At 32.6% G+C, this 20,460-nt stretch overlaps 1 protein-coding gene across 1 annotated transcript in view; it reads right to left on the minus strand.

Moving 5' to 3' along the window:
* The window catches only part of LOC111628698 (transcription initiation factor IIA subunit 2), a 23,723-nt gene extending 4,594 nt beyond the window's left edge, over positions 1-19,129 (minus strand). Inside the window, exons 1-3 of the mRNA XM_023372533.1 lie at positions 18,921-19,129; positions 4,841-4,945; positions 2,420-2,549 (exon numbers count right to left, since the gene is read on the minus strand). Of these exons, the coding sequence (XP_023228301.1) occupies positions 2,420-2,549; positions 4,841-4,945; positions 18,921-18,992 (307 nt within the window). The 5' untranslated portion in view covers positions 18,993-19,129. The remainder of the gene's footprint in view (positions 1-2,419; positions 2,550-4,840; positions 4,946-18,920) is intronic.
* Between the last annotated feature and the right edge of the window lie 1,331 nt (positions 19,130-20,460).

Genomic DNA, 20,460 nt, shown 5'->3' on the forward strand with positions numbered 1-20,460 from the left:
AAACAAGAAAAATTTAATGTTACAGATAAGTATGTAAATGAGGAGAGTGAGCTCATTCAGAATTGTGACGTCACCTCACACTATAAAGCCTCTAACTCAAGTGAAAACGAACGAGGTGAATTCCTGATAGCAACGAGCTTATAGCAGTGAACGAGAGAGAGGTGTCCGATAGGATTTTGAAGTTATTCGATTTGTGGATCGACGGTTATAGAAAGTCTTGAGAGTTTGAGGAAATAGGTTCCTAGTATATTGAGGTGACGATTAGGATCTTTAATTTATAAGAATTATTGTTTATAAGTTAATTCTTTGATTTTGTCGAATTCCAAAGGGGAATAGAATTAAGTTAGAAATAGATTGATTTGAGTTGTCGGATTGATTCTTGTTGAATTTCATTGAATAAATTATTGTTTGATTTTTACTAAATACTGTATATAGAAGTTTAATTAAATATTTGATTTTGTTATTGACAAACTTTGTCATTATTTAATTCGGTGCACGCTTAAAGTCCAGGCCTGGCACACTAACGCGAATCCGCGTAAAGTACCCGTTAGGGAACGGCTATTTCCGGCACACAGTAGTGTCGATAATCGTTGGAAAGTCGGAAAAATAATATAGTACTTTAGCAGCCAACTGTGTGGAACACTGTCAAATGCTTTTCTGTAGTCTATATATGCCATGTGTATGTTTCTGTGTTGTTTGTGTGCTTGTCGTAGAATGACTGAATCTATGAGTAACTGTTATTATTATTATTATTATACTTATACCTTTAATACTTAACAAGTTATTTCGAAAGTTTTCTAATTTCTAAATTTCCCTTGGTATAGATTTTACACAGACAACAGATAGTGTAATGCCAAAACTTTAACTATTGTATTGTGAGAAACAACAATTAAAACGTTATCAGTTATTGCTACAAATTGTAATTAAAGACTACATGTTATATGCCTTTATTGTCCATAGAGTCTTTGTTTTAGCAACCATATCATGTTTTTGGAGTGTAACCCTTACAGTCGAGGGATGTCTGTTTTATAATTATTCTGAGGATGAATGATATAAATTTTCATTAATGAAGTCATTTCTAGTATTTATAATGTTAAAAAATATGATAGGCATTTTAAATAAAAATAGATATTTATCTCCACAAACCACATTTAATAATAATAATATATCACAACAACTCTGTCACAAATCACAATAAACCATAGAGTGATGCCAATGAAAGCATAAATTTCCAGTAGGGCCACCCATGCCAATAAGGTCTAAAGGAGAAATGAAGCAAAGAGTAACCCACAAGCAGTCTAATCCAGAGTGGATGGCTGCTTAACATTCTTTCCCATGCCAAGGGTGGCTGAGCTATAACTATCTGACTTTAAGGATATAAGCATACTCACTTCTGTGAAGAAAACATGATTGTCACACATTAATGACACTGGTTCAGACATCAATGTTAACAAGGTCTGCATTCATGAATTAGGCAGAGGCTCACATTAAAAAAAATCTCTCTCTCTCTTAACCACTAATGGAAAATACAGCACTGGCCCAAGTAAGTCATCCATTGTGTTTGAGTGAAGCATAAACACATTTGCCCCTCACTAAAACACAATGGATGGCACACACCATCCCAGCCAATGTGCTTCAGCAATAGTTCAATCATCTACCACCACCAAGGCTGGAAAACCATGATAAAAGATGAAGTGGACTCAAGAAATGAATGAAGTAGAAAAAAACAATTCTACATAACTTTATTCTATAAACAACAACATGCAGAACAGATACCACACACAAACACTAGATCACACAAAACATAGAACACTCATTGAGACTACCTCAACAGTAACACCTATAAAAAAGTATGTAGCATAACATACAAGTTTAGACCCCATACAGAGACAATACCCAAAAAATACACAAATCAAAACAGGCAAGGAAAACTCTATACCATCTAAGTGCACACATTACCAAAACACATTTAACCAGAATCAATACTTTCAGACATGTTTAGAAGTAAAAATAGAATAAATTATAATAATTATAAATTTAGCTTTGGTGATGGAATTAAAATCCATCAAAGTTAAAATTCAAATTCAAAAAATATTCAACATTTAAAAAATATAATTACTTTCTGAATTAAGACTGATAAAGCTGTAAATCAGTGAAGATAAATTATATCCTCTATATTTGACATCTTGTTAATTATTAATATCAATCAAATTTTTTTGATTTGTTAAAGTATATATTTATTTGCATTCTCATTAATGTTTATTATTAATATTTATATTTAGAATCAATAATGTTTAAGTAGTAAATATGAAAATCAACTAAATCATTTTATAAGATTTAAAATGAACTTTAACTTAAAGAAAAATTATAGTTTCTCAAGTATTTTGTATATTAACTTCTCCATATTAATGTAACTTACCTTTTCCATCACATGCTACTATTTTCACTTTATCAACTTTAACTAATTCTTGGACCTCTCTAAATTCCACATCTTTTAAAACAAATGTCCAAACATTGTCACAAAACCTGTAAGTATCTAAATGACCAGCCTTGACGGAAATAAAAAAAAATAATTACTTTATATTACAATTTCTTTCAGATAGTAAAATTTAATCATTTTAAAAACTTATTCAACTTCATACTAATAAAATTAAAATATCAAAATGTGTTTCAGATTAGGAGTTAAAATTTATTGATTTCTAATTAAAAGTTTAGCCACTTATTTTATTATAAATTTAAAAAGAACTATATTTATTTTAATATGTAATAATCAAGACCATATTCTAATAAATATAATAAATCTGTCCATCATCTTATAATTTAAACTGTTAATTAAACAACACAATGTTATAAACAACTTCAGTAATAGATTAATTAATTTCTATTATGTCAATCATTATTTCTGCAATCCTACGATTAAATGATTAAAAGAAGTCCTCAGTGTTCACAGGATGGAAAAAGTCAAAAATAAAATAGAAAATAAAAAGTTATATTCTTAACCTGCATTTAATATAATTTTATTAGTAACACATCTTCACTTTTTTTTGTCATTGGAAAAAAATTCTTTCCAGATATAATCCTGATTTCAATTTTACATAAATTTAATTTTTGGTCTAGTTTAAAACTATATTTAAGTATTAACAATTGATTCAAAATACTCACTGACAAAAAAGTTATGCACCCAGAAAGTTATGCACCCAGATAAAATTGTCTACTGCAAAACTCAGCATACAACTGTGTCTCAGACAGATTTGTAAATGATTACAGTTGTGATCCAATTGCACACCAGAATATAACCAGAGTGCCTTAAAATTGTTATTCTACTATCCTGTAAAAAGATTTGCAGAGGCTCACTGTGTTCAGAATTTTCAGTGCAATGTACAGTACCTGTTATTTGGAGGTTTTTGAATATCAGACATGCCTATGTAATGCAAAAACATTGCATACAGCAGTTTGAGAAAAGCCACATAATCTAGCTGAACGAAGATGACCATTTTGCCAAATTGCCTGCCATTATGGGCTATTTTGAAGAGATGTTAGGACTGTTAGATATGGTAGGGCACACGTCTTGGATTTCTCAAACAGACCAACAGGAGAAATGATTGATTATGACACAAGCATGAGCAACTACAATGACATCTTTGTACAGATGGAAGCCTAATATAGTATTCTCTCTCTCCCATACCATTGGCAAGAGACTAGCAAAGGAAAATTTCCATGCATGGTTCATGTTACAAGTTCTGCTATTAGCCGCAATCACCATCAACTTCATTTGCATTGATGCCATGACAGAAAAGCATTGAGTGCTATGTATTGACAATGTATTATCTTTAGCAACAAATCCCAGTTCTGTTTGGGAATGATGATCATTATGTTAGTGAGTGGAGAACCACTAGTAAATATTCCAATTTGCCTATACTGTCAAATAGTATACTGTCTCCATTGCTGATGTGTTGATATGGGAAACCCTTTTGTATGTCAGTCAGTAATGATACAAGGGACATTGACAGCACAATGGTACATTCAGAAAATCCTGCACCCTCACGTGTTACCTTTTAAGACTTACTTCTAACCCAAAACCAAAAATGGTGCGTAACTTGACAGTATATCTAGACGTACTGTTGAGTTATGCACCGTTTTTGGTTTTGAGTTAGAAGTAAGTCTTATATTTTGCGGTGTGTTTTGATGTGTTTGTGTTACCTTTCGTGATAGGGCTGCAGACATTCATTTTCCAGAAAAATGATGCTTGGCTTCACCCAGCTAGGATTTTCCAGAATGTCTCCATCACTTTGCCACATTTCCTCAGCCTACCAGGTCTCCAGATTTCATGCCCATAAAGCATTAGTGGAACCAGATGAGATTCTGGCTTCAGTCATCTTCAAGTGTAACATCTGGATAAGCAGTTATAATATCTGTGGGTAAATCTGTTGCAAGACAGTATACAGTGCTTGTATGCTTTCATACCTGACTGTATTACCTTATGTATTCAAGCAAGAGGAGGTTCTATAAGGTACAGTATCAAAGGTTTCTTTAAATTGTATCATCATTCCACAGAAAATTGCTCCTATGCTATGATATTTTAAGCACTTATAACTATTGTCATTACATTCACACTAATACAGTTTCATTCAATTCCAATGCCTTCTTGGTACTGCACTTTTTGTCAATATTTTTGAGCATATTTACATATTTTTATTTTTGAGCATATTTACATATTATTTATATTTACATATTTTGAGCATATTTATATAATATATGTATTCATTTACTCATTTACTTACTTTAAAAAAATATACTAATTTATTTTTGTTGTATAATAAACAATAAAATACAATCATACCTTAAAAGTAAGTCTTGTTTTCACTCTGTTAGCCAAAGCATTATTAATTGCTTTATCAAACTGCAAGAGAATCTTCAATGCTAATTGTGTTGTAATTTGTCCACACTGTAAAATAAAATATTTGTAACCTATCTTAATATAATACATTTTTATAATGTAATAATATAATATTAACTGAATAATTTCCATGGTATATTAGAGATAGAGAACTTTTGACATTAAAAAATATAGTATCTCTCCACTATCACAGATATGCATTTAATAATGCATGGATATAACAGACTTTGCATTTTCTGTTTGTATGGTGGTAATTATTGAATAATGGATTTGAATCATCTTTCAACAATTGTTGATTTTCCACTTTAGTTAACATGGAATTAATATTTTTGAATATTAATTTGAAATTTTTATATTTTTATATATTTTAAATTTTCTAAACTTTTAGTGAATTTTTTTTGCATATTTTAAATATAACTCTGTAAAGCCTAGATACTTAATAGGCATTCCTTTCTTATTTGTACTCTATTAATCTGCAGATATTTTATACTTTATCAAATGCACAGTATATATGATTATTACTAATGCATTGCACTTTCCAAGATTAAATTTTATTTAATTTATTTAATTTTAAATAAATACTGCATTGTATTAATTAGAATTGAGGTAAAATGTGCTTTCACCAAACAATATATTCAATAAATAAAAACATCTATATCATTAGTCCTCAAACTTTTTTGGCTTGCAACATACTATAAAACATGTAGGATTTTCTGATGCTATTTGTGTACAAAATTAAAAATAAAATATATTTCTACTCTATACACCTAACCAAGATATTAGTTCATCATGGATGTAATAAATTTTTTGTACAAATTGGTTTCTTCTCATTTTTAAATATATTTTCATTTTTGTGATACAGTACATTTAGCCATCTCTTAAGGTATGCCATTAGAGAACCACTGATCTATAGAAACAATTTATCAAATTAAAAATAGCATTTGTATCAATTTGAATGATATTGGGACAAATGCTAATGTTTCCAAAATGTACATTGGTCCTCTATACTTTTCAACCACAAACTGATTTAGAACATTTGGAAAAATGACATACATAATTTCTTATCAAACCAACTGGAAAATAGTAATTTAGTAGCCAAGACCCTGATAAAGTTGTAAAGGAACTACACAATCTATCATTAATGCATCAAGAGGTCAGAACAGTAATGGATTTATCAAAAAACTTACTAATACACCTTATCTTGCAGCCGAAGTTTATTACTTCTAACATTTTCGGTCTTGTTAAAAGACCTTTCTCAAGAAAAATAAAGCAAATAAAAATAACAAAATGTAAATCGAACGCTTAGTACAACGAACAAGTTTTTCGAATATTTTTGAACTAGCCTGTAATCCGATGCAATTTGGCATCGCCGGCCATAAAGTATAGAACCTTAGTACTAAAGATCTGCAGAAATAATATGAAGCTAGAATTTTTGACGGAATGCAGAGTTCATAACCTCTTCCCCATGTCAATTTGGAGGGTACGTTTACCCCATGGATGCGCCTCGCTTATTTCTAAACTTAGAACAATCTGTTTACATAAAGCAATCCACAATATTAGACGGAGAAAGTTTGTCCTGCAGAAGGAACTAATAGAGCTAGAGAATGAATTATATGACTGCGACCCTAAGATCTTAAAAGAAGTTAATGCACGAGAAATAACATTAGCCGCACAGGTGACAGAAAGATGTAAGAAGAGATACAGGAACAAAATGACCTGGATCTTAATTAAAACATCAAGAAGATCGCTTTAAAGAATTGATCACCCCGAGGATTATATGTTGGGACAACATTGATTTGCCTACATTCGTAAAGGAAGCAAGTAAATACGGCCCTAAATATGCCCCAATACCTTTAATCAAACAGGACAGACTCATACCAGATATCGAGCAAGCATTAGAGGGTCTCAGTGAAACTAAGAAAGAAATGTTTAGATGGGAAGTAGCATTGAAAATCAAGCATGATGAATGTAAAAGAGACAGAGATCCTATATGGCCATATATTAGAAAAACCCAGAACTGGCTTAGAGGCAATAACATAGTGCTCACTAGGGCAGATAAATCAAAGGATATGGTTGTTATGAAGAGAACCACATACGACCACATTATATCAGCATACATTAAAGATACCTGCTGTATGATTGCACCCCCCCAACACCATGGGAAAACTGCAAGCAAGAGTCAAGAGGTTCGCAACTACTCCTTTAGCCAAAGAACTAGGCATCAAGAATGTAATCGTACAACCCCCATCGACCCCAAGGCTTTTTGGATTTGCTAAAACCCATAAAAAGAACAAAGAAATAAGACCAGTCGTCAATAAAGCATATGCTCCTACAATATTACTGGAAAAATGGGTACACAACTTTGTTCAGCAACATGCCCCTAACAATCCATACAGCGTCAAGCAACTATTAGAGGTTTTAAACAAAATGGCTAATATTAACTCGCAGGAAGTGAAATATATGACGGTGCTAGACTACAAAGCCTTGTATCCATCCGTTAAACTGGAACCGTGCTTTTGTCATTTAAGGGACTTACTACTGAGCAAGATCCCTTCTCCAGGAAAAAAAAAAAAATACATCTTAGACTTGGCACACCTTACAGTCTTCTCTGTGCTATTTAGCTTCAAAGGTGTTACCTACACATAGCAAAAAGGGGTAGCTATGGGCAGCCCCCTTGCAAGTACACTATGTGAAATGGTACTAGCAACGCTAGAAAACGCAGTGTTGCCGAAGTATGAAGCGCAAATGATAATGTATGTTCGATATGTAGACGATGTACTTATTTTCTGGAACACTAAACCCAACGTACAGAGCTTTATAAAGGATATAAATGACAATAGATTCGGCCTTGAGATAGAGTTAGAGCAAGAAAATGATAAGACCATACATTTCTTAGATCTGTATATACAAATTAACAGCATACGAGATTTCACGACTAAAAAATTTACAGAAAGTCATCCTATAACCCTATATTTATTCCATGGATCTCTCACGATCCTCCAGCATATAAAATAGCAGCATTCAGAGCGTTAATCGCAAGAGCTTATTCGCACTGTAACAATACAAAAGATAGAACAGATGAACTGAATTATATATATAACTTAGCCAGAAAGTACAGGATTAATGTTAAGGCTATTATCAGCAAAAGCAAAACGTGCCTTAAGAAGAGAAATTTACCTAATAATGAAGGAGTTTTAACGATGGAGTATAATGCTTCGCTGACTAATATTTTTCGACGCGTCGGAAAGGCCCAGAACAAAAGAATACTATATAAAAGAACCCTCACCACTTACCAACTATTACGATCTGATAAGGATGTAGTGGACAGAAGAACACTCCCTGGTGTATATAAGATTCCAGTTACGGACTCAAGGCAACGTAGTAAATTAATGTATATAGGGGCAACAGGAAGATGTATCAAAGACAGGTTAGCAGAACATCAAGCAAATATAAGAAAAGAACAACCATGCACTGTGCTGGCCACCTACGTTTTAGCGGACCCGCAAGACGTCAAGGCTGAATGGGACCAAGCAAGATTAATGCAGATAGTTCAGACCGGAAACACCGGCATTACGCGGAAGCCTGGTAGATTTGTAAAGCAAAGCATAAAGGCCTTGCAATCAACTTTCGAGAATCGACAAAAATATCAGCAGCATGGTCCTCTAGCTTAATATAAACCATAATAATTGAGGGAAGTAGTTACTATGTATCTTAAGCTATGTATTTATGAGTGATGTTCGGAGATGGTAACTATTTGTATTTAGATATGTATGTAATCTCTAGGATTTTTATACTTCCGTTGCTAAGTTTGCAATGACATCATAAATTGCAATGGATAATAGGCTAGTTCAAAAATATTCGAAAAACTTGTTCGTTGTACTAAGCGTTCAATTTGCATTTTGTTATTTTTATTTGCTTTATTTTTCTTGAGAAAGGTCTTAACAAGACCGAAAACGAAGACCGAAGTAATAAACTTTGACTGCAAGATAAGGTGTATTAGTAAGTTTTTTGATAGTATAGTATGCAGTCTCGAATGATTAGTAATGGCTTTTGAGAGCTTATATCCATCCATCAACATAGAATCATGTTCTGAAACACTAATGCAATTCATGCTCTTATTGAAATTTGAAACAGCTGCCCATCTGAATGAATTAAGAGATCTGACAAATTGGTTTGTAACCAGTCATTCTTTAGTTTCAATGGTTGGGTGTACAGAGAGAAAAAAGAAGTCCCCATGGAAAGCCCGTGCAAATTGGTCTTATGTAAGTTAGAGAAAGATATCCTTATTTTCTACATGAATGATATCGTTTTTGTACAAAAGATATGTCGATGATTTTTCTATAACTTGAAAAAGTAACAGCAGGATACAATTTTTGAACACAGTTAACACTAATGATAATGGTTTATGTCTCAAATTGGAGAAAGAAATTACAATATACAGGTAACCCCCGTATAACACGGTAGTTACGTTCCAAAAAATTGCCATGTTATGCAAATCCATGTTATGCGAAACAAAGAACTAGTACGAAAAGGAGGGTTAGGTTCCAAAAAAACATGCTACTATATTTTCATAATTAAGATAAATATCTTTATTAAAATTTTCTTAAGTGATACATATTAATATAAACAATGTTTTCTTTGTCATCACTAAAAGCACTATTAACCAAGAGCGTTTTATTTTTGGCAAGTTATCGTTATCCTCTGAGCATTTTTCTGCATTATTTTCAGATTCATGCTTTACCTTTTGCAAAAAGTGTATATAATTTTAGATTGCTTGCTTCTAGTTAAAAGATCTTTATAAATTTCCTTATATGGTGCTAAGCACTTATGGAATAAGGGAAAAACATCTGACAACACTAGAAGCAGAAGCGTCGAGATATGGCAAAATTGAAACAATTTTCGCGTAGGACCATGTGTATGGAGACAAGAAAAGAAAATTTACACACTGAAGTACTAATGGTTCACGAAAATAATAATTTTCGTGAACTATTAGTACTTAAGTATGTAAAAATTTATTACATTTCATGATGTACGAGGGTTTTACCCATTTCTCGAACCGTGTCAGAGTGAATCCATGCTATAAAAGTACCGTGTTATACGGGGGATGGTACCAATTCTCGAACCGTGTTAGAGTGAATCCGTGCTATAAAAGTACCGTGTTATACGGGGGATGGTACCAATTCTCGAACCGTGTTAGAGCGAATCCATGCTATAGAAATGCCGTGTTATATGGGGGTTACCTGTACATACACTTCTTGGATATTGACATCACATTTTAGAACAGAAATTTATACAAGAAAGTTTACATTAAACCAATGCATGACCCACTATATCAGGCATGGCCAACATACAACCCGTCTAATGAATTTATGCGGCCTGCGATTAATCTTTCAATATTAGCTACTAAAGTCTGAATAGCTCAATAAAAAATTCCGACACCTAACAAAAATAAAAAGTCAACAACTCACTGTGCATTTAGAATTAACCCTCCATTACAAATCTCTTAAGTACAGCATAGAATGTTGATAAAGCATGATAACATGAAAAATGTATCTGTAATCTCTATGTACAATTTAGTTTCTATGGGGTGACACTGCAATGAGATCTCGCACACCTCAAAATCTTCCTAGGGCAGCCTCTGGTTCGGCCCGTGAAAAAAGTTTTCTTTCCAATTTGGCCCGGGGGCAAAAACTGTTGGCCACCCCTGCACTATATATCCCATCATGCTACAATGATCCGCGCATACGTAAACTTTCAACTTTTTGACCACTGATTAGAAGAGCTTTTCTGTATTGTTCTAGCATATTAATGCTAATGACAGAATAAGAGCATTGAACAGAATTAAAAATATTGCTGTATCTTTGGGATACAAAAAGAAATTGGTTGAAGATCTTATCGAAAGATTGAAGGAAGTCAAAGGAGGAACAAAAACAAGAAGCAATAAGATATCTAAGTTCACATATAATAAAAACTTAAAGGTCATCATGAATTGCAAATCAGAATAAACAGAACTAGTATTCGAAAGAGCTATTCACGTACTCAGAACAAATTACAGTGTGCACAGAACAAAACAAAAACAAAAAAACTAATACAAAATGACTACTAATCTTAACACTGTATTGAGTGACAACAATCCACAAAACCTTTTTATAACATTGTTGTGTCCTATAACAATCTTCACAAACGTTTTCGACCTCCACCGAGGTCTGCTTCAGGTGGTGACTAAACGGTATCTCCTCTTGACCACTGGAACGATGATGCCTGAGATGTAAATAATGCACGTATCGTGTTTCACCCCTCCGCTTGACTCAGTTTGAATTCTTCAAATAAGTATCTCCACGCCTGCGCAATCGTTTCTTCGTCTTTAAAGTTGATGCAGGTGCCCCCAATGTTGGCTTGGCGTTTCGTATTGATCACATCCGTCACCTGGAGGCCTGGGAGATTTATGAAGACAACATTGGGGGCACCTGCATCAACTTTAAAGAGAAAGAAATGATTGCGCAGGCGTGGAGATACTTATTCGAAGAATTCAAACTGGGACAAGCGGAGAGGTGAAACGCAATACATGCATTATTTACATCTTGGGTATCATCGTTCCAATGGTCAAGAGGAGACACCGTTTAGTCACCACCTAAAGCAGACCTCGGTGGAGGTCAAAAACATTCATGAAGATTGTTATAGGACACAACAATGTTACAAAAAACTAATGCAAATGTTTTTGAACTTCATCAGAGTTTGTCTTCAGGCATTGGCTTGCATTAGTTTTTTGTTTTTGTTTAGTTTCTGTGCACACTGTAATCAGTTCTGAATATGTGAGTATCTATATTCCATTGTGATTAGTGGTTGTTTATTCAAAAGAGCACCCACCATTTACAGACTTCTTAGAAATGACAAAGAAAAACAAAAAAGGCAACAAGCAGGAGTCTATAGAATTCCATATGAAAACAAATAGTTGGGGATCAAAAAAGAATACATTGGAGTCACAAAATCTTGAAGTATGCCTTAATAGCAAATATCGGCATTAATCCTCTTTTTCAGAATAAAACATATGTCACCGAGTTTCTTGATGTTCTTCATTGAAGGGTTCTTGGTGTTCTTCATTGAAAAATTCTTGGTGTTCTTCTGTCGTCAGATCCGTTTCAGGTTCCATTATGAGCTCTTCAATGTTCTTTATTTCTCAGATGTGATTTTTGTTACTCCTTTAGCTGCTTGAGTCTTCTTGATTATACAGTACCTTTCTTAGATAAGATTGAACTGTGCCCTACTGTAGATTTGTTCAAACCATACTGCCCAGAAACATCAGACATCTTCTGCCCAATCTATAACTTCGCTATTATACTCTCACCTTTCGAAAATAAAAACAGATGCAAAACTTTAACGAGTGCCCGCCCAACAGTCTTGCAAATACTATAAAAAATTGTTTCTGTCAGAAAAATAAAAGGCTGGAATTACGAGGGAGAGTTTCAAAGTTCAGAAGAATACTATCTGATCAGTATATACTGAGTTAAGCATCAATGTTGACGTCTCCCTCACTCCGAAAAGTTTTGAATTGTTACCTGAAGATAAGGGAAAATCAATTGGTATTTGCTATTTCCATCACTTCTTTTTATGTTTGTTCAGTGAAGTGTTCATTATCCGATCATAAAAATCTTTCGCTTAAGTGTTTGTTATCCAATTTGTTCGTTAACAGATCTGTTTGTTAACCGATCACCCACTGTACTTATATGTGACATGTACTGTACACATCACAAACACCAGTGAAATGGCTACTTTGAAGACATTATGGAAATGACAAAATAATCAGTCACCATTTTTCTATAATATGGTCAGCACATTCACTGTACTTGAACTCATCTGATTTTTGGCTTTGGGAACATCTAAAGAATGTTATGTTTAATGGACATAATACAAATTAAGCAGAAATAAAAGACAGCATCAACAATCATATCCACATCTCTACAGAATACAATCAGATATGTTGTTGAACATGCTATTTTGCTATTTCAGTTTGTATCAGAATGTGAAAGAAGTATGTTGAACATTTGTTATGTCATTCATAAATTTTTTTACTTTTGTATTTCTTTCCACTATAAAAGCACAAATTGTCCCCTAGCAGCAAATTTTTTGACTAAATTTTTTTTCTTTTCCAAACAAATTCTATTGCTTCATGGGTATTCATGCAAAATGTCAAATCATTTTGACCAGAGGTTCTTATTTCAGACCACTGTGAAATTAAAACTTTAATTATAATCACCCTATATTTAAAAATATAAGACAAGGTCAAAATATTCATTTTGAGCTTTTAACAATGGAAAACCCAACTTAGACTTTATGATTGCTGCTGTTGTTATGCAGTAAATCAGAAAATTTATTTAACAAGAAATAAACCTTGTTAATGATGAGCTCACTTTTGCTAGTAAAGACAAGGAAATTGCAGACCATACCAGTAAATAACAAATCAGTAAGTGACTGGAAGGTAGCAAAAAACATTGCTCTGTGAACTGATCAGTTGGAAAGTGTCATCACAGCATACCTCTTCTAATGGCAAGTGTTTTGCAAATGTGGTCAGAGAAGATAAAGCATATATAAAATATAACAAAATTGCAAAACATCTGAACATAAGTAACCAGATGGTTACAGTTAATCCAACCTTCTACCTGTTTGGTAGAGGGTTGGATCATACACCAGCACATAACACACAGCTACTTTTTTAGCTAGATTAATTTTCAGATTAAAAGACTCAAGAATATTAGTCAACAACTGACTTGGATTTAAATTAATCATTTTAATATCATCTCCATATAAAATAATGCTAGAAGTAATATTAGCCAAGGCAATGTAGCATATAATAAAATGGAAAAACTCCAAGCTAAACATGAAATGGCTACAGCAGAAAGTAATTATTAAGTCAATTTACAATTGAGGGATGAATAGCAAAAAAATTTATCAAAATATCTTGCAGCTGAAATGATAACAAAATCAAATACTTGTTTAACATTTAGGTAGATAATATAGGATGGTAATTTACATAATTTACATGTCTAGGATATTGATTTGTATTTGTAACAAATTGGATTGTGTGGTAAAGTTCAAAATTACAACTGGAATGGATAACTACAGAAGAATCTCATTTTAACAGATTGCTTGGGCTGACAAAAATTATCGATTGTTCCGAGAATCTGTTATATTGTGAACAACGGATTTCCCACAAACCCAAGAAAATATTCGTTATTTGAAAAAATTTCCATTTTTTAACCCCTATATATAAGAAATACTAGTACTTGAAATTATTAAGTCTCTTGAGATCTCTATTCTTTATCCTATAGAAACGTGTATGTTTGTAACTTATATGTATATTATGCCATATATGATTGTATATTATGACATATGTGTATACAACAAAGTTGATACAAACTGTCCATATTGTAAGCATAAAAAGAGGCAAATTACATATGCTCATCAACACTTTGCAAGGTCTTCACAACTTGGAAATGCTCGATGCCCTCATTAAATTTCAGCACTACACTTGGACCAGCGACAATGTTCACTAGCATGAAGAGTTTGTATAGCATGTTTATGTTTATACAAGTTAGCTAAAACATTACAATTACACAGACTATTGTGACATCCCCAGACACCCCAAGGCTCTTTACATTTGTTAAACCAGGCATACAACTTCGTCCCATTGTTGATAAAACCAGGTCTCCATTAAGCTAGAAAAACATATTCATAGGTTTTTAGTAGAACACCTGAAAAATTATAAATTCTTGGTACAAGATCTGCAAAAATTAGTTGCCAAGTTAAATGAAATTACTTTAAAAAACAATGAGTAAATCATGGTGCTAAATTTTGCCTTACTGTATCTGTCAATACAGTTAAAACCATGCTTTTGTGTACTACTTGATTTTCTTTTCAAGTGTATTTAATTGCCACATCTACATCACAAACAGATGTTAGAACTAGCCCACTTATTATGTAATATGTCTTTTTTCAAATATAATAACTGCAATTACATCCAAAAATGGGATGTATTGATGGATAGTCCTTTTTCAGATGACTTATACGAATTGGTCACAAGAACTTGAAAATGAAGTTTTAAGAGATTTCTCACCAGAAATTATCTTCAACAACAGATATGTAGATGATATTCTTAAATGGAAATCAAAACCAGACATTAACAGGGTATTTAATGCTTTTAACAATAACACCTATGGTCTTTTCTTAAAATTAAAGCAATGCAGCAATAAAGAGGCCCACTTCCTTGATATAAATACAACTCTTCAAAATGAATATATTAATACAATCAAATTATCATCCATTATTCGTACCTTCACATTCATATGACCCTTTTATGTTAAAATCACAGCATTCAGAACTCTAGTCAGACCATATATACATTGTTCTGACATCACAAATACCAAGATAGAGCTCAAATATATAGAAGAAATAGCCAAAATACACAAATTTAATAAAAAGTTTATACAAAACCTGACACAAAAAAAATGAAATACGAGGTATGTTCAAAAAATACGCGGACTGATGTCATAAAACAAAATGTACTTTATGTAGAAGTTACATGTCTGGGTCCCCTTCAAAGTACTTTCCTCACAACGCACATACTTATCCCAACGTTGTTTCCACTTGTTGAAACAGTCCTGGTATGATTCTTTTGTGATGTCTTTCAGCGTCTTCGTCGCATTTGCCTTAATCTCAGGAATCGTCTCAAATCTTCTTCCTTTCAAGGGTCTTTTGAGTTTGGGGAACAAGAAAAAGTCACAAGGAGCAAGGTCAGGTGAGTAGGGGTGGAGAAGAACAGTGATCGAGTGTTTGGCCAAAAACTCAAGTTCTGAGGGCTGAATGGGCTGGAGCATTGTCGTGATGGAGAAACCAATCACCACTCCTCCACATTTCTGGCCTTTTGCGACGGATGGCATCTCTCAGACGTTTCAGAACTGCAACGTAGTAAGTCTGGTTCACTGTGGAGCCTTGGGGGAGGTACTCGTGGTAAACAACACCCTTAGCATCAAAGAAAACTGTCAATATCACTTTGACATTGGATCGAACTTGGCGAGCTTTTTTTTGGGTCTGGGGGACGTTTCACCTACCCACTGGTTGAGCATAGCAAATGTTTCAGTCGCAGATTTTCCAAGTTTAACACAAAATTTCACAGCAAGTCGTTGCTCCATCATGTCATTCATTCTGAAATCTGACAAACGAAAAAATCGCACTTCACTAAAAACCGCGCAGCTAATCGACAAATAAAGATATCTATAATCGAGAAATGGCTTTACCACCAGACGATCTGTACAAATCTAGCAATACCAAGCTGATTCCCCTGAAACAAACTGGAGCCGCGCAATTCAAACAGTCCGCATATTTTTTAAACAGACCTCATACATGAAGTATTCACAATCTGAAGTCACTAATGAACAACCACACATGCCAACAACTAGACCAGTGGTTCAACTGGGGCCCAAGTAACATTAATTGGGGGAGTCTACAGAAAAAAAATATTGAATTGTGGTTCACGGTGATATTTTAGTGATCTATAGGGATAGATCTACTTCAGAACAATTGTTTTACTGAGAATTAAATTTCTACAGTATATATATTGTCAATTTCTTTATTACTCATTTCTTGCATAAGGGTTAAAATATTGAATACATATTTCATTGACAAAGATCAAAGAGAGATTTTAAAGCAGGGGTTTGTTAGGAGAATCTTATACCATCAGTGTCAAGTCACTTGACATGACATTTCTGAACATTTTCCTTTCTTTTTTTATTAGTGAAAAATATAAGGTTTTTTTTTCCTGTGCAATGTCTATGGGAGTCCCAAAAAAAAATTAAGAGGAAAAGGGGTCCATCGGTAAAAAAAGATTAGGAACCACTGAACTAGATGAATAATTATAGACTTTGCTAATAAACTCATCAATTTATAAACAAATTGCTAAATATTTAAATGCCAGCTTATACCATAGAAATGCCTCAATCTACAAATTGCTACACAACAGTAAAGATGAGATAGATAACAACACACCAGATGTATATTCAATCCCAGTAACAGATGAAAGATTTAATTGCCAACCTACATACATTGAGTCAGCAATTACATATTTAAAATGCAAAATCAATAAACATAAATATGACATAGATAACAAACCGACAATGATTTTAGCTTAATATGCAACAGAGCCTGGGGTGTCCACAAATCTAAATGAAGTAAGAATGATAAAAAAAAAGAGCCTATGATGAACATCACTGAAGAACACTGGAAACATTGGAAATATTCAAGTCCACATTAAAAAATAATTGTGTTAACCATAAAGACCCAGAATCCCTATCCTATGCATGGTGATCATTCTTCAAGAATCTTACAGATAAATTATTTATACATAAAAAATGCATAAATGTATGAAATTTCTGCAGTTTTCTTTATTTGTATTTTTATTATATTTTTAATTTTATTATTTATATACTCAGTACTTCATTAATATCTGTTAAAAAAATACATATTTACATTTATACATTTATAATATTTAAAAAGAATTTTATAAATAATGTTGTTGAATATTTGAAAACATTCCAATTTGGGAATTTCGAATTGTATAATTTCAAATCTGAAGCAGGTTTAGAAAATAACCCAAAAATGTTTGTTATACAAACTCTTCATGCTGGAAAAATTATATAAGGTGTTGATTTTCTTACTGTATTGTGTGGAACAAAGGATAGAGCAATGCTAGAAGGGTGAAATTCAAGCATATTCTTTAGAATAAATGCAGTCATATAAGCAGAACTCAGAAATCTTTCTTCATTGCAGATGAAATAGAAGTGGGACAAAATAATATCATTTTTGAGGATAGCAATACATGTAGAGTTCATCCATGATTGGGAATAAAAACATGGACTATTGAATCAAAAAAAAAAAACAAGGAATTATAACAGCAATAACTTGGATGTAAAAAAACAACATAAACATGATTCAAAATATTAGTAGAATCAGACAATGAGTAAATAGCATAACAAACTTTTGTAAATGAAAAAGAAATGCCATCAAACTTAGAAAAGACTGAAGACAATGTTGGAAAATGTGCATTTTTTTCAAAGTGAAATAATGAATCTTGAGAGTATTGTACAGATCACTATTGGTTGGTTGCAGTTTTTTGGCGCAAGGGCCACAAAGGCCAAGCTGCACCATACAGATCTCGAAATCCAGTATATTTGGGGATCTTTTAACATTTTTTGTAAGAGTACAATATTTGTGCTATCAAATCAAAGAACACTGAGGACATATAAAAGATCATATTATTGAAGTAGTATTCCCATCGTAAAAAATTCTGCCGAATTTGAACAGACTGATCAAACTTAATGGACAATACGTACGAGTTTAAAAACAAAATAAACTAACATGTCCAATGTCTACATTCTTTTAAAAACCTGTTAACTATTTCAATTATAAATAAAAATCTTAGGCTTTCAACACTGACAATAGTCCTTGAATTTTGTTTATTCCCATGTCTGTGATAACATTTTGTTAATAAAGAAAGAAAACAGACATCTATTTTCACAGTTTGCAAGTTGTAAAAACATTTTGCTTTTTAAGAAATGTACCTTTATTAAAAAATATAAAAAATTGAAATTACTTGAATAAGTTTTATGTTCAAAATCTCATTCAAGATATTTTAATTTTAAATAATAAATTTCAGTGTATTAAAAATTATTTATCTTGTATTATGTAATTCATTGGGTTAATTTAGAATATTATATGTACTGTACAGTACATGTGTCTTGGTGTATTTTCTTTCTATCAAATTCAATACATGTAAGTTACATGAACTACAATTATACCCAATCTCTTTTGCCTAATATTCGATAAATTAAAACTTCATCTTATAAAATTTTTAACACACTAATTATAACAATACAAAAGATACTTGATTTACTGAATTCATTTTTAAAAATGACTATAGACTTTTATTCCTTCTTAGCGAAAAATTCATACATTTCCTTCTATAAATTCTTACCTGAATTAATTCATCTAGACTTTCTTGCAAAGTATTACCTAATGTGGTATTTCGATACAATTGATAACTCATGACAGATTGGAGAAGTTCGATCAGAACGATATACAATCGATTTTCTAGAAAACAGACAGAAAATACAACTAACAAAATTACGATACCGTTCAGATTTTACATCGAGTAATTGGTTCGTTCGGTTTTGGTATATTACGTCATACGAACATTACGACCTCTACATTTATGAACGCTTCGGTGTATTCTTAATATTAAACAAGAACAGTATACATTTTTTTTTTTTTTTTTAACTTATTAAATAAAAATAAAACATAAATATGAAATAAAAATCAAATATAAAATATATAATTAAACTTGATGGCAGATGACTTTCGTTGTAAAATTGATTTCTTGCTGTTATTGGTTAATAATTATTATATCACCTACAAATTATATTTATTTTAAAAATATAAAGATTAAAGTTTATTAAGAAAATATTTTTAATATGAATCGAGTATATAATTTTCATTGATTTAACTTTTTTATAATATACTGTATTTCTAAAATTATAACTTGCGTAGAGTTTCTTTTAATTCTTTCCGCCCTGTGGGCACTAAGAAGGCCTCTTTTCAGCAGATCCATTATGGGTTCGGCCAGGCCCATAATGGGGCGGCCGGGTGGCGAGAGACGGGACCCAACATATCCGAACGGACCACCCCCTGGAAAAATTCCTGGGGATTTTTCGGCCAGTCCTGATTCGAGCCCGGGTTCCCCAGAGCGGTAAGATGCCACCTTACCCGCTCGGCCATCCGGCCGCTTGCGTAGCGTATTATACCGTATATATGGGCCCACAAATAAGCAAATGGATAAAACCACTGAACTCTGTTGTGGCTTGGTTGAACCTTGCTTTTTTTTTGTGTGTGTGTTTCGTTTTCTTTCACCATTTTCCTTTCATAAATTTTACTTTCGGCGTTTGTTCTATTGACCTCACCATAATTGGTTGATCCAATGGTCCGATGGGTCACTCGAGAATAGGGTGACACCGGATTGGGCACGGGAGAAAAGGGGGAAAATCGTCACTCGGAGAAAAGAGCTGGGAAGGAAAAGATTTAAGAATGTTTGTAAGAAATTATTATATGGACATGTATGATTGTTATGTATTTTGTAAAATATATGATTAATTTACATATACATAAATAACTAGAACTAACTATTTTATTGGAGGAGGATACTATGTCCCTAAATATAAAATAAATAAATAAAAGCAATTTCAATCGAACTTCCAACATATTCTTTGAAGATAATTTTATTGCTAAGAATATAAATATCACAAAAATTATAATCAAAAGTGTTACTGAAGTTTGTGATACTATGAATGCTATATATGTAGAAATGTTACGGTATTACATTGATACTCTAATATCTTTGCTTTAGCTGCCAAGATAGATTCAGCTCTTCTGATTTTAAGTTTGAAATTTTAGACAGATTCCTAGCTTTTCAGAACCTTTTCTTACATAATTCCGAACTTTGAAAAACTTTTTATGCCTGC

Source organism: Centruroides sculpturatus, unplaced genomic scaffold (genome assembly GCF_000671375.1).
Source record: "Centruroides sculpturatus isolate CEXI.00-Female unplaced genomic scaffold, Cexi_2.0 scaffold30, whole genome shotgun sequence".
NCBI lineage: Eukaryota > Metazoa > Arthropoda > Arachnida > Scorpiones > Buthidae > Centruroides > Centruroides sculpturatus.